We start from the raw sequence: 14910 nt of genomic DNA on the forward strand, positions 1-14910 counted from the left end.
GAGGCTCAGGGAGGCTGAGGCGGCTGGAGCCCCAGGCAGCTCCTTAAAGGGCCCGCGCACGGACTTATCGGACTCTCTCCCTCTAAGCTCGGAGGGGAGGCAGCTCGAGGGGCACCAGAGACATACAGGGAAGAGCTGTTTGGCACTGGAGCAGGGCTGGAGAGGGGGCTTTCTCCGGGACAAACGTGCTGTCAGAGACCTTTGTTCCTTTGGTGAGCCCTTCCCTGGGGTGGCAGACAGAAGCCATATCTGGGACTCCAGCAACCTGGCTCACACTGGTAGCCCCGCCCTGCTGACTCCCTGAGGCCCCGCCCCACCCAACTTTCAGGCCCACCCAACTTTCAGGCCCACCCAAGCTGTTGGCACTTGCTTAACCACAGGATTGGCCTGACTTGGATCCTGCTTCAGGTTTTCCTAAATTTTTTAAAACGAGCAGCATCTGGTCTCAGCTAGCCCCATACCGCTCGTTAAGTAATACACAGAAACAAACACAGGGAGGCAGCCAAAATGAGGAGACAAAGAAACAGGTCCCAAATGAAAGAACAGAACAAAACCCCAAGAAAAGAACTAAGCGAAATGGAGATAAGCAACCTAACAGATGCTGAGTTCAAAGTACGGCTTATAAGGATGCTCAATGAACTTGGTGAGGGCCTCAAGAGCTAAAAAAAGGACCAATCAGAAATGATCGATGCACATTTAGAAACGAAGGAGGCTTTAACTGAAATAAAGAATAATTTACACAGCCTCAATAATAGAGTACGTAAATCCAAGGAGCAAACCATCGATTTGGAATATAAGGAAGCAAAAAACACCCAATCAGAACAGCAAAAAGAAAAAAGAATCCAAAAAAATTAGGATAGTGTAAGGAGCCTCTGGGACAACCTCAAGCGTGCCAACATTCGCATCTTGGGGGTGCTGGAAGGAGAAGAGAGAGAACAAGAAATCGAAAACCTGTTTGAAACAATAATGGCAGAAAACTTTCCTAACTTGGTGAAGGAAACAGACATACAAGTCCAGGAAGCACAGAGAGTCCCAAACAAGATGAACCCCAAGAGGCACACACCAAGACACATCATCATCAAAATGCAAAAAGTTCAAGACAAAGAGAGAATCTTAAAAGCAGCAAGAGAAAGGCAGCTAGTTACCTACAAGGGAGTTCCCATAAGGCTGTCAGCTGATTTCTCAAAAGAAACTTTGCAGGCCAGAAGGGAGTGGCAAGAAATATTCAGAGTGATGGAATGCAAGAACCTACAACCAAGATTACTCTATCCTGCAAAGCTGTCATTTAGAATCGATGGCCATATAAAGACTTTCCCAGACAAGAAAAAGTTAAAGGAGTTCATCACCACCAAACCATTATTATATGAAATGATGAAGGGTCTTTTTGAAGAAAATGATAAAATGTATGAACAAACAAAATGGCAATGAATACATATCTATCAACAATGGAATCTACAAACAAAATGAACAGATAGAACAGAAACATTCTCATAGATACAGAGAACATTTTGTTGGTTGCCAGATGGGAGGGGGTTTGGGGGAATGGGTGAAAAAGGTGAAGGGATTAAGAAGTACAAATTGGTTGCTAAACTGACAAACCTCAAAGGGAAAGGGATTGGGGGGTGGGAAGAAATAAACCAAAGAACTTATATGCATAACCAATAGACACAGACAATAGTGTGGGAAAAGGCGGGAGTGGGGAGGAGGGAGTCAATGGGGGAAAAAATGTGGAACATCTATAATACATTCTACATTCAACAATAAAGATTAAAAAAAAAAAAAGAATCTAAATAATTCTATTTGTGCATTTGAATAAACTACAAAATATGATTTAAAAAGTTTCCAAACATTATTAAAAATTATATATTCACAATATCAAGGAACATCAACAATGATATCATTAGTAGTCACATGTCTATAAACTGCACCACTCATCCAGCTGCCACAAATTCCCTTTAGAAATGAGAAGTATAGCCCTGGCCGGTTTGGCTCAGCGGTTAGAGCGTCGGCCTGCAGTCCGGAGAGACCCGGGTTCGGTTCCCGCTAAGGGCATGTACCTCGGTTGCAGTTTGTCCCCCGCCCTGGTTGGTCGTGCGGGTGGCAGCCACTCGATGTGTCCCTTTCACGTCGATGTTTCTCTCTCTCTCTCTCTCCCTCCCTCCCACTCTATCTGTACAAAAAATGGAAAAATGTCCTCAGGTGAGGATGAAAAAAAAAAAAAAAAGAAAGAAATGAGAAGTATACTGATTAAGGATTGACAAAATTTTTATTAATTTATCTTCACATTCCATGAGCTATATCTGCTAGTGTCACTTTAATACAACACTGCTAAAAACAAAATAAAAGATTCATACCTTTAGACAGATTGTCATATAAGCTCTCAATGGTTAAAAGCATGTTCTTTTCCATAATTAATCCAAATACAGCCATCCAATGTTTTCTAAAGCACTGTATTAAATGCATTAGAGTCCATGGTGGTTTCAAGTACAGCATCTAAAAAGTATTTAGAAAAAATCAGCAACTACTGATTTATTTATTATTCCTTTTTTTTTTTAAGAGCACAGTTCACCCTTGAACAGAACAAGTTGGAACTGTGTAGGTACAGTTATATGTGGACATTTTTCACTAAATATGTACAGTATTGTAAGTGTATTCTCTCTTCTTATGATTTTCTTAATGTCCTTTTCTTTAGTTTACTTTATTGTAAGAATACTGTGTATAATACATGTAACATACAAATTATGTGTTAATTGACTGTTTATGTTATCAGTAAGTCTTTCGGTCAGCAGTAGGCTATTAGTAATTAAGTTTTGGGGGAGTCAAAAGTTACATTTGGATTTTCAGCTGCATGGGGTGATCAGTATCCCAAACCCCCAAGTTGTTCAAAGGTCAACTGTACCCATTCAGGAATGCCTACATACATTTCTGAGAAAAATATAGTTAGTTGAATTCTTTTCAAACTAAAAGATGTTTTATTAAAAGCCAATCATAATCTTAAAATGCTTCCATTAAAAATTCCTTTGTTAAATTGGTATTAGTATTAATCCTTATATAATTTCAGAAACTACATGTGCAAAAAGAAAGCATAGTTCTAATCAGAAGAACAATTTTAATTAGCAAGAACAATTTTAATTTTAATCAACCTACTTTTTAACCTGGTCATTTCTATGAGAAAATCAATCTAATTTCATATAACATTAATTTCATATATTTCTATAATTTCATATAAAAAAAGTTGTGAATAATAATGGAAACCTGCTACACTCTTACAAAGACATGTTTATAAGTTTATAAAGAAGACTGATCATTTAGTACTACAAAATGTCAGCATGTCCTGTTTTGAATCATTCACATAAAATTACTATCTTAGACTCTTACGAAATATCCAATTTAAGTCAACCCTCTTAGAATCTTCTGATCATTCTTCCTCATTTTGATAATATAATCAAGAGCAAACACTATATAGGCAAATAGTATCTCAATGAACATCCGAAATAGATACAATCTACATTGATTGGGACTAATGTTTCTCCTACTTATAAATATGAACAGCAAACAAGCATTAAACTAAAAAAGCCACCATTGCCAAATGTGATGTTTCACTGGTTGTAGAAAAGATGTGAACCTAAAGAACATTTAAAATATCCTGCTAATATAATGAAATTTCTCATATTTATGTGACATAAGCCAAAATATACCTTTCTTTTTCTGAATGCTTCTTTCTAGAGGGATTCCCTACACTAGACATGTTGACTCAATCTAAATGAGACGTGTTTCTGAATTCAACTGAAGCTCCATAGGGGCAAAGGGTCTGACACAGGAGATGCAAAATAAATATTTGTTCACTAAAAAAATGACTAATAAAATATAGTCCTAATCTTTTGGAAATATCTATCGCTTAACTTTTAAAATGTTATTTCAAAAACTTATAGGAAAAATATAATGCGGTATAGATGATTACTATAAAGCTTACAAGTAATATTTCTTAAAATACAGTAACCAATCTTTAGCAATAAAATAGAACTTCTCAACTAATAGAGTTAAAATAATCACCTCCATCCAGAGGTTTCCAAAAGCAATTTTCATTTCTGTCTCTAATATTGAAGATAAAGCTGTTCCAAGACATTTTTCAAGATCAGACACTATGCCTTCAAGTAGAATGAGCAGTCCAGAATTTGTAGGTTCCTCCTCTTTACTCTCTCCCAAAGGTGTTTGCTCTTTAAAACAATTATAAGCTTTTTTTAGGACACTGATAGTATTTTACATATGTCATTAGTATTTGGCCATAAACAATAAACTTTTAATGTATATAATTAGTATTTTAACTACCTAGAAACCAAACCAATACTTTATTTTAAAAACAGTATTTAGAAACACATATCTCTAGTATAGTTGTTTTAGATGCAACATAAACCATATTACATTACAAATGCTTTATCTTTTTGACAAAAGGCAACTAAATAGTGTCACGAAAATAAAAATTTAAGGATGCGTGTGAGCTCTGGCCGGTGTGATTCAGTTGGTTGGAGTGCAGGTTTGATTCCTGGCCCCACTCGGGTGCATTTGAGAGGCAACTGATCAATGTTTCTCTCTCATATCAAGGTCTCTGCCCCCCCCCCAACTTCCCCTCTCTCTAAACACCAATGAACATGTTCTTGGGTGAGGATTAAAAAAAAAAGTGTGATACTTTAACTATAATTTTCATTTTAGTTCCAAAATGAAGAAAAATCATGAGACTGATTTGATTCTGTATATAATAGAAAATTAAGAAATGTGAATCAAAATGCATTTTCTTCCAAAAAAAAAGTATATTCTTCTGATTGAAACTCACATTAATAAATTGTTTGAAAGGATCAAAATCTCTGACTTAACTACCTTTATGCCCAACCCATTTCAAATGAGTTATTATTATTTTGACTGATATCATTTTAATAACATTACTATTACCTGAAAACAACTACAATTTCTTTATGGTAAAACTAAAAATATTAACTGGCTTATCTTTATAAATACAAACCAAGGATTTAAAATGACAGTAATGTAATGGGCAAACTGAAAGCATGTTAACCCCCAAAAACTATAAACTAGAATATCCTGTTACTCCTTCTAAATGCCATTTTGAATATTATGACTACAGAAATTTTATTACCAGAAAGGTCAAATAAGTAGCAAGTGCATATATATGAATTTTTATACAATTATATATAAAAGTATATACAATATAAGACAATAATTATTATCCCTACAGAGGGAAAAAGTGGTATGTAGTTTTAGATTTTGTCAGACTTGATATAATACTCCATCAAATATCAATCTCTATTATAGAACAGATTATTTTTGAGGAAAAGAGATTATTCTAGTGAAAAAAAGCCTTTAGCTTAACTATTAATTTAAAATGTAAAAAGAACTAGTACTAGAGTCTTTCAAGTTTTTCTACTGAGTGTTTACAGTATTAATAGAAGGTTATGACTACGAAGATACTTTTAAAAAGAAATTAAAAACTTCTTTCCACTTCAAATGAATATGTACTATAGCCATTATTAATTTGAAAGGTATACTCCATGAGGTACAAAATAGTATGCACACAATGACTATAAATATGTAAAACTGTGAGTGAACAACAAAAATTCAAATTAATTTGTAAAAGTATATGTAGAAGGCAATACTGTTGGTTTCTTTTATATTACCATTATAATTTTCATTCATTTCTACCACTTAAGTGTGAGCAAATATTCCAATGTTACTTTAAATGTACAAGATAAAAATTTGCTATTCATTACAATGTTATCAATAATCTTAGTACATAAAATAAGATGCATTTCTAGTTATCCATAGTAAGAATTTTACCTGCTTTCACTTGTTGCTTAGATACACAAGGCTGATGACATACAGCTGTGTTCAGAGATACATTTAAGAACTCTGTACTCAATTCTTCTTTACTGAGTGACTTCACACCACTTATTAGGCCTTTGTTTCTTAAATTTCTATCATCCCTAAGGTTGGTTTAGGAAGAAAAAATACTTTATTTTTCATAGATAAATCACATGGGAACTCAAAATACACAGAATCTATCAGAGGTTTGTTTTTTTTTGGTTTTTTTTTGTTTTTTTTTGTTTTTTTTATCCTCACCAGAGGACATTTTTCCATTTTTTGTTCAGGTAGAGTGGGAGGGAGAGAGAGGAACAGAGAGAGAGAGAGAGAAACATCGATGTGAAAGGAACACATCGAGTGGCTGCCACCCGCACAACCGACCAGGGCCGGGGACAAATTGCAACCGAGGTACGCGCCCTTAGCGGGAACCGAACCCGGGTCTCTCAGGACCGCAGGCCGACGCTCTAACCGCTGAGCAAAACCGGCCAGGGCCTATCAGAGGTTTGTAATTTTCATCATATATATTAACAAAAGAAGACAATTTTTTTAAAAAACTAGAGAAGATAAAAGAATTAAAACACACTAATGTCACATTATATGAGCTTTAGAGAATAATAATTATTATTATTATTTAAGTGTTTCCCTGGTACCAGGCACTGTTCTAGCATTTATGTATATATCATTCCATTTAATTCTCACAATAATCCTCTTAGGTAGGAATGGAACTAATGTTATCCCCATTTCATAGATGAGAAACTGAGTTATAAAAATGGTTAAGTAACTTGTCCAGAGTTACACCTGGTAAGTGGGAAATGGATTTGAACACCAGATTATGATCCTCCAAAGAGAAATAAACAGAGACACAAATAATTTCCACAGGACAGGCAATTACAAATTTACTCAGTTAACCTAAGACAAATGGTGTGAATTTGCTAGTTGCTTAAAGAAATCAGTATGATTAGATCACAGTACATGAGAGGAGTTAATGTGGCTGCAGAGAAAGGCAAGGGCATTAATAAATGGAAAGACATTTAAGGCCTTTGATGGGGAAGTGACATGATCAGACCTGTGTTTATTAAATCACTCTGGAGTCCAGCAGGTTTCTAGCTTTTGTTAATGGCAGAGTAGCTTGGTCAGACTAACCCTCCCACAGATGAGAATTAAAAGATCTGAACAACAATGAAAAAATGCAAACCATTTGAAGGCACTAGAGAGCAATGAAACTTAGGCAGAAGCTGGAGGGGAGTCTACTCTCAAGACACAAAAACTGTACAGGTGAAAGCTGCAAGTTTCTATCTTTTTGCATGAGAGCATCCCCCAATTCATAAATGTCTTAAGACAGAAAGCCATAAAAAGCCTTAATAGTTTGGAACATCAGATAACAATGTTCAGGGCTGGCCAGAGCAGAAAGAAAGTTAAGGGAGAAACTGAAAAAGCAAGAAAATCAAGGGCAGGTGAACCGAAAATCTGCACATAAATGCTGCCCAGAAAACAACAACATGCTGATAAGAGACAAAGCCAGAACCAGACTCAGCTCTGACAAAGAGGTTGAAGCAGGGGATTTTAAATAAGTTTGAGCCCTGGCTGGTTTTGCTCAGTGGTTAGAGCATCAGCCCACGGTCCAGAGAGACCCGGGTTTGGTTCCCACTAAGGGCACGTACCTTGGTTGCAGTTTGTCCGCAGCCCCAGTTGGGGTTGTTGGGGTTGTGTGGGTGGCAGCCAATCAATGTGTCTCTCTCACATTGATGTTTCTCTCTCTCTCTTCCTCCCTCTGTCCCCTTGCTCTATCTGAAGATGAATGCAAAAGTGTCCTCGGGTGAGGATAAAAAAATAAAAAATACTTAAATAATTTTGATTAATATGTTTAAAGGCTGTAATGGAAAAGGAGGTGAATAGTAGGCAAAATCACAGATGCAATTTCAGCACAGATGAAAATCATTAAGAATCAAATGGAAGTGCTAGAAATAAAAACAAAGTAATAGAGATAAAGAAGGCCTTCAACAGGCTCCTCAGTAGACGAGACATAGGTAAGGAAAGAAACAAAAACAAGAAACAAAAAAAGGTTGATGTGGTTCAGTGGTTGAACATCTACCCATGCACCAAGAGGTCACCGGTTTGATTCCCGGTCAGGGCACATGCCCAGGTTATGGGCCAAATCCCCAGTGGGGGGCATGCAGGAGGTGGCCAATCGATGTTCTCTCTCATCGATGTTTCTCTCTCTCTCTCCCCCTCTCCCTTCCTCTCTCTAAAAATCAATAAAGGAAAAAAAAATCAGAAAAGAAAACAAAACACAAAAAACTTGAAGACAGGTCCAAAAAAAATTATTCAAATTGAAATGAAAAGAGAATACAAGGTTAAAAAAATCCAAGGACCCATGGGACAATATCAAACAGTCTAACTAACATACATGCATGTTTTAGTTATCTACTGCTGTGTAACAAACTATCCAAAAATTAAGCAGCTTAAAATAAACTTTTATTATCTCACATAGTTCCTGAATCTGGGAGCAGATGGACTGGATGGTTCTGGCTCAGGGTCTCTCACAAGATTAGAGGATGCTGTTGGCTAGGGTTGCAGCCATCTCAAGGTTTATTTGGTACTCATTCATGTGGTTGTTGGAAGGCCTTAGCCCCTCACTGGTTCTTGGCTGAGGCTTTATTTTCTCACCATGTGGGCATCTCCATGGGCTAGTCACAGCACAGCAGTTTGCTTCCCCAGAACAAGTGATCAAAGAGACAGGAGGAAGCAAGAGAATGCATATAAGGAAGTCCCAGTCTTTTAAAACCTAATCTCAGCCCTGGCCGGTTTGGCACAGTGGTTAGAGCGTCGGCCTGCGGTCCGGAGAGACCTGGGTTCAGTTCCCGCTGGGGGCACGTGCCTCAGTTGCAGTTTGTCCCCGGCCCTGGTTGGGTCGTGTGGGTGGCAGCCACGCGATATGTCCCATTCATGTCGATGTCTCTCTCTCCCTCTCCCTCCCACTCTATCTGAACAAAAAAATATAAAAAAAAACAAAACAACAAAAAACCTAATCTCAGAAATGACACACCATCACTTCTGATGAATACTTTGTCACACAAACAAGCAATCCTGGTACAATGTAGGAGGGAACTACACAAGAGTATTAATATTAGAAGGCAGTAATCATTGGGGTCATTTCGGAGGCTGGCTACTACAATATAACTCTGTAATACCAGAAGGAGACAACGGGGAACAGAAGAAATATTGGAAGAAATAATGGCTGAGAATTTTCCAGAACTAAAGACAGACACAAAACCATAGATCCAAGAAGTTCAGAGAACATCAAGCAGGATGTCTGCTCTTCCCTAATCTATCCCCCACCCCACACACAAAACATCTGGGCATATCTGCTAAAAACTGCTAAAACAAATTGCTAAAAGCAAAAGATGAATCTTGAAAGCAATAAGAGGGATAAAGAACACACTACATACAGAGGAACAAAGACAACATTTACAGCAGACTTCTCATCAGAAACCATATAAGCTAGTAGAAAATGGAGTGACATCTTTAAAACATCAAGAAAAGTATAAGTTAACCTAAATATCTTTCCAAAATAATTAAGAAATAAAGACATTAGAAGCAAACAAAACCCAAAAATTCATTGTCAAGAGACTTACACATGTCAAAGAAAGTTGTTTAGGCAGAAGGAATATGACACCAGACAGACTTGAATCTATAAAAAGAAATGAAGAGTGCTCAAAACGAAATGCAAGATTAAAATATTCATGTTTTTCTCATTTTAATTTATCTAAACACTAAATGAATGGCCCTGGCTGGTTTGGCTCAGCGGTTGGAGCGTCGGCCTGCGGTACAGAGAGACCCGGGTTTGGTTCCCGCTAAGGGCACGTGCTTCGGTTGCAGTTTGTCCCCGGCCCTGGTTGGTCGTGCGGGTGGCAGCCACTCGATGTGTCGCTTCACGTCGATGTTTCTCTCTCTCTCTTCCTCTCTCTCCCTCCCGCTCTATCTGAACAAAAAATGGAAAAATGTCCTCGGGTGAGGATAAAAAAAAATAAAAATAAACACTAAATGAATGAAGTAAAAATAATTGCAAAGTATTATATGTGTTTCATTTATGTAAAGATAACATCTATGGCAACAACAGCACAAAGAATAGGAGGAAGAAACTGGTAGTATACTGTTGTAAGATCCTTATACTACAAGTAAATAAATGTAATATTATTTGAAGGTAGACTTTGATTAACTAAAGATGTATATTATAAACACTAGGGAAACCACTGAAATGTATTTTCAAGAAGATATAAATAAGGTAATAATGGAGATAGAACAGTAACATAAAAATACAACTAACCAAAGAAAAGAAAGAAAAACAGATGACAAATAGAAAATAATTAAATAAATGGTAGATTTTGATCCAATCAACTGAATGTGAACTGTATAAACTCAGTAATTAAAAGATACAATTGTCAGATTAGGCAAAAAGGAAGTACCAACTATATTTTGTCCACACAATTCTTTTATATGAAGGTAGGTTATAAACAAATTGATGACAAAAGCTACACCATATAAATACTACCCAAAACAAAACTAGAAAAATAATACTAATACTTAACAAAGGAAACTTCAGAACCAGGAATATTATCAAGGACAAAGAGAGACATTATAGAATGAGAGAGACATTATATAATTTTCCAATAAGACAATTCTAAACAATCCTAAATTGTGTATGCATCATGCCATAAAACTTCATAATACATAAAAAGAAATAGAACTGAAAGAAATAGACAAATCCACAGTTACAGCTGGAGATTTCAATATTCCTCTCTCAGTAATCATAGAATAAGCAAACAGGTAACAAACAGTAAGGTTATAGAAGACCTGAACAACACCACCTACCAACTTGACCTAATTGAAATCTATAGACTACTCCACCTTCAAAAGCAGAATATACATTCTTTTAAAGTGCACACAAATTCACCAAGGTAGACCATAAAACAAACTTTAACAAATATAAAAGGATAGAAATCATATAGAGTATGTTCTCAAGTCATAACAGAATTAAGCCTTACAATTCAATAACAAAAAAAAAGGAAAATTAGCAAATATTGAGAATTAATGAACAAATATCTAAATAACCTATGGATCAAAGGGAAATTATAAAGAATACGTATTTGCCCTGGCAGGTTTGGCTCAGCTGTCAGAGTGTCCATCCACAGACCAAAGGGTCACGGGTTTGATTCCTGGTCAAGGGCACTATACCTGGGTTGCAGGTTCATCCCTGGCCCCATCTGTGGGAGGCAACCAATCAATGTGTCTTTCTCACATCAATGTTTCTCTCTCTCTCTCTCTCCCTCCCACTCTATCTAAAAAAAAATCAATGAAAAAAAAATCCTCAGGTGAGGATTAACAGCAACAAAAAGAATACGTATTTAATTGAATGAAAATAAAAAAACAACATATCAAATTGTGTGGGATGCAGTTAAAGTAGTACTTAAAGAAAAATTTACAGCAGTCTCAAATAAATGATCCAAGCTTCCACCTTAAGAAACTAGAAAAAAAGCACAAATACCCCTTTTTGGGAGGTTAATGACAATGGTCTTTATATAGAGAGGGGTGTGTGTTGCACCAGTGTATCCATTGTCAACATTGTATAGTTAAAATATGTGCATTTCAATACATGTACATTTTCTCTTAAAATACAAAGACATGTATAAAATAATCACATAGGAGGACAGGGAATGGATGAAGGTACAATTAAATAACAAGAATTTTGATCATTGTTATAGCTGGGTAATTAGGAGTTTTTATTAACTCTTCTTCACTTTGAATGTTGTTGAAAATCTCCATAATTAAACTTAAAAAAAAAAAAAAAAAGCCCTGGCCAGTTTGGCTCAGCGGTTAGAGCATCCGCCTGCAGTCCGGAGAGACCTGGGTTCGGTTCCCGCTGAGAGCACGTACCTCGGTTGCAGTTTGTCCCTAGCCCTGGTTGGTCGTGCGGGTGGCAGCCACTCGATGTGTCCCTTTCACATCGATGTTTCCCTCTCTCTCTCTCCCTCTCTGTCTGTACAAAAAATGGAAAAATGTCCTCGGGTGAGGATAAAAAAAAAAATTGTAACTTTTTGAAGAATAAATGAAGGAGAACAAGTATGGAAGTAGAGGGAAGTAGTCTTAGAATAGAAAAGGAAGAACAGAAGGGGAAAAAACATGGCTTGACCTAGAATGGTAGCAAAAATGATAAAGAAAAGACCATACAGGACCCACTAATTAACTAGATAAGTAGATTATGTGTAAAATGAAAGGCAAATATCAAAACTGACTCCTAGGTTTCTGGCTTTAAAAGCAAATGACTGGAAGGTGGAACTTTTTGTTCAGATAGAGAACAGGTTAGAAAGAAAGATCAACAGTTTGTTTTTGGAGATGCTAGTTTTCAGATGTGTAAGCATACTAGTCTAGAGTTTAGAAGAAAGATACGGACTAGAGATATCAACAGGGTTGCTGGCCATACTTGGGATTGTTAATGTAAGTAAAGCATTTAAAATAATGCATAGTATATAGTGTTATAGAAGGTTCTCTTATTACTATCAATACCAATTAATATTATAATCATCATTCATTTAGGTAATATCAATGTATCCCTACAATAAATAAGAGTGATTCACACAGTAGGCATGATTACTACCCTTTACAGGGAAAAAAAATAAAAGTAAAACACAGGCTCATCTAGAAAATAGTGTGAGAAAAATAAAGTTTGACCACAAATTTTCATTTTACTAAAAAATATTACATCTGTTAATCACAAAAGAGTGAATGCAGAAATAAAAAACTGATCAAGTTTCACCAATTTATTTTCCATTCACGTTGAACTAAAAAACAACTACACAACAATTATGCTCAAATTTAGCTAATCTGAAATTCAAAATGATTAGCATATTACTAATTCTATTTCAGCCTTAAACAAACTCTGAGATGATATGTTCTAGATCAAAAAATAATTTAAAACCTAGAGATAGAAATCTCTGATGTTTCCTTTAACACCAAAAAGAGTAACATTATCTTGGAAGACAGCTAAAATGATAATTGATTAAACCCTCTTACATGAAAAATCTTAGGGCCATTCATTTCCATTATCACTCCATTACACAGAGAATTTAAGCATGATCATAAAACTGTAAAAACTCTACTTTGCAGTGATTAAAATTCAGACTAAAACTGCACATTAAAATTGTTCTTCTTGGTTCCTTCAGAGCTCACTTTCTCTGTCTCAAATTTTTATAAAATTTATTTGAGCCAAACAGAGCATACATACACTTGGAAGCAAGATGTCAATAGACTGAGATAAAGGCTTCCCAAGAGCCTTTTCTCATACATGATGAATGCAATCTTGGTTAGCATTATGGTGGTTTCACCTTAGAACTAAGTTATGAAAATATTACTTGGAAATGGAGGAAACAAAGGAGGAAGGAAGAAGAAGGAAAAAACTCAGATCACACTGTGTACTAGGCACTAAGTCCTTCATATACATTATCTGATTAAATACAATAACCTCATGAGACAGGTATTATTCTTCTCCCTTTATTTTACACATGAGGAAAATATGTTAAGCAACCTTCCAAAGTCACAAAGCTGGTAAGTGGTAGATCCAATCCACACACCGAGGATACAACATAAACAGCCCCTTTCCCACATACTAATTAATTAAACTTCTTGCCTCATAAACAAAAAATGTCAGATTTTTATTTCTGAACTATTTCATTGGGATATTAAACTGATACTTCCCTGCTTTTCAAAAGTTTTCTTTATATTATATAAATTAAATTGAAATGAAACGTCATCTACTTGAGATTCAAATTTCATTTGTCCATAGCTTACATGTAAGAATGTCAGACAGTATAACATGGTAAATGTAGTTAATAATACTGTACTGACTATTTGAAAATTGCTGAGAGAATAGATCTTAAAAATCCTCATCACAAGAAAAAATATTTTTTGTAACTATGTATGGTAATGGATGTGTTAACTAGACTTAATTTGGTGACCATTTAATAATATAAAAAAATCAAATCATTATGCTGTACACCTGAAACTAACATGTTATGTTGTCAATTATACCTCAATAAGAATAAAAAATAAGGGAGCATTTGAGATCTTGGTGCCCAGCATATGTTATCTGTTTGGATCAAATAAACTCATAAAAATTAAAAAAATGATAATGAAATATAACTGAATATGCTTATTGGCATATATACAGGTAGGTTTTTTTGATCCTTGGTATGATAGATACAGGATTTTTAAAAATCCTTTGTTATAATTTGCTACTTAAAAAAAAAAAGAATAAAATGACCATGAAACTCACGTGCACAGAATAACAAGAGAACTAGGGAATAATTCCTGGTACTGAAGACAGCATTTTAATACTCGATCATCATTGTTCTCATCACTGAATCCATCTGCAGATTTAGTAAAAGCAATTATCATTAAGCACACTAGAAATCTGGGTACCACATGTATAATCTATGCTATATTTACATACCAAAACATCTAAAACAAACACAAAATTTTTAATAAAAGGAGGAAGGTACAACACAGGAAAACAATACCTTGAAAATTTTGGATCTAGAACTCAGGTAGCATATAGTTGTGAGTTTGAAAAAGTGGTTAGTTTTCTATTAAAATGGAATAGGATATGCCCATTCATAAACTAAAAAAAAAAAAAAATGTGAACAGTAGGTTAAATGCTAGACTAAAAACCGAAAGCTATGAATTCTATTCTCAATTCAGTCACTTGCAGATTATTAGTAAATTATTATTATATCATGCTTAAAAATGATCTCAACTTAAAAAAGATCTGTAAAGATCATGAGCAGCTGTTCTATCAGCAACAGAACCACTTTCATGTGTCTGGTTTTCCTTCCTCTCTAAAGCAATAACATTTAGAGATGTACAAGAGAAGATAATATGGGTCCTAGGAAGAGAACGCAAAAAATAATCTCTAACAAAGGTTAATCAGTGGCTGACAGGGTGTTCTCTGGCATTTTCCAAGCTTTAAAGCAGGTGTAAAAGTTT

At 35.5% G+C, this 14910-nt stretch overlaps 1 protein-coding gene across 6 annotated transcripts in view; it reads right to left on the reverse strand.

Moving 5' to 3' along the window:
- SWT1 (SWT1 RNA endoribonuclease homolog) overlaps window positions 1–14910 on the reverse strand; it is an 81143-nt gene that overhangs the window by 43800 nt on the left and 22433 nt on the right. For all 6 annotated transcript variants that reach the window (XR_004960864.1, XM_036272054.1, XM_036272055.1 and 3 more), the window contains 4 exons: window positions 14201–14294; window positions 5848–5993; window positions 4054–4217; window positions 2355–2493 (listed from right to left, as the gene is read on the reverse strand). Coding sequence is in view for 5 of the 6 variants with exons in the window: in XM_036272054.1 (XP_036127947.1) it covers window positions 2355–2493; window positions 4054–4217; window positions 5848–5993; window positions 14201–14294 (543 nt within the window). In the remaining variant the exon portion in view is untranslated. The remainder of the gene's footprint in view (window positions 1–2354; window positions 2494–4053; window positions 4218–5847; window positions 5994–14200; window positions 14295–14910) is intronic.

The sequence above is a fragment of the Molossus molossus genome, unplaced genomic scaffold (assembly GCF_014108415.1).
Source record: "Molossus molossus isolate mMolMol1 unplaced genomic scaffold, mMolMol1.p scaffold_m16_p_20, whole genome shotgun sequence".
NCBI lineage: Eukaryota > Metazoa > Chordata > Mammalia > Chiroptera > Molossidae > Molossus > Molossus molossus.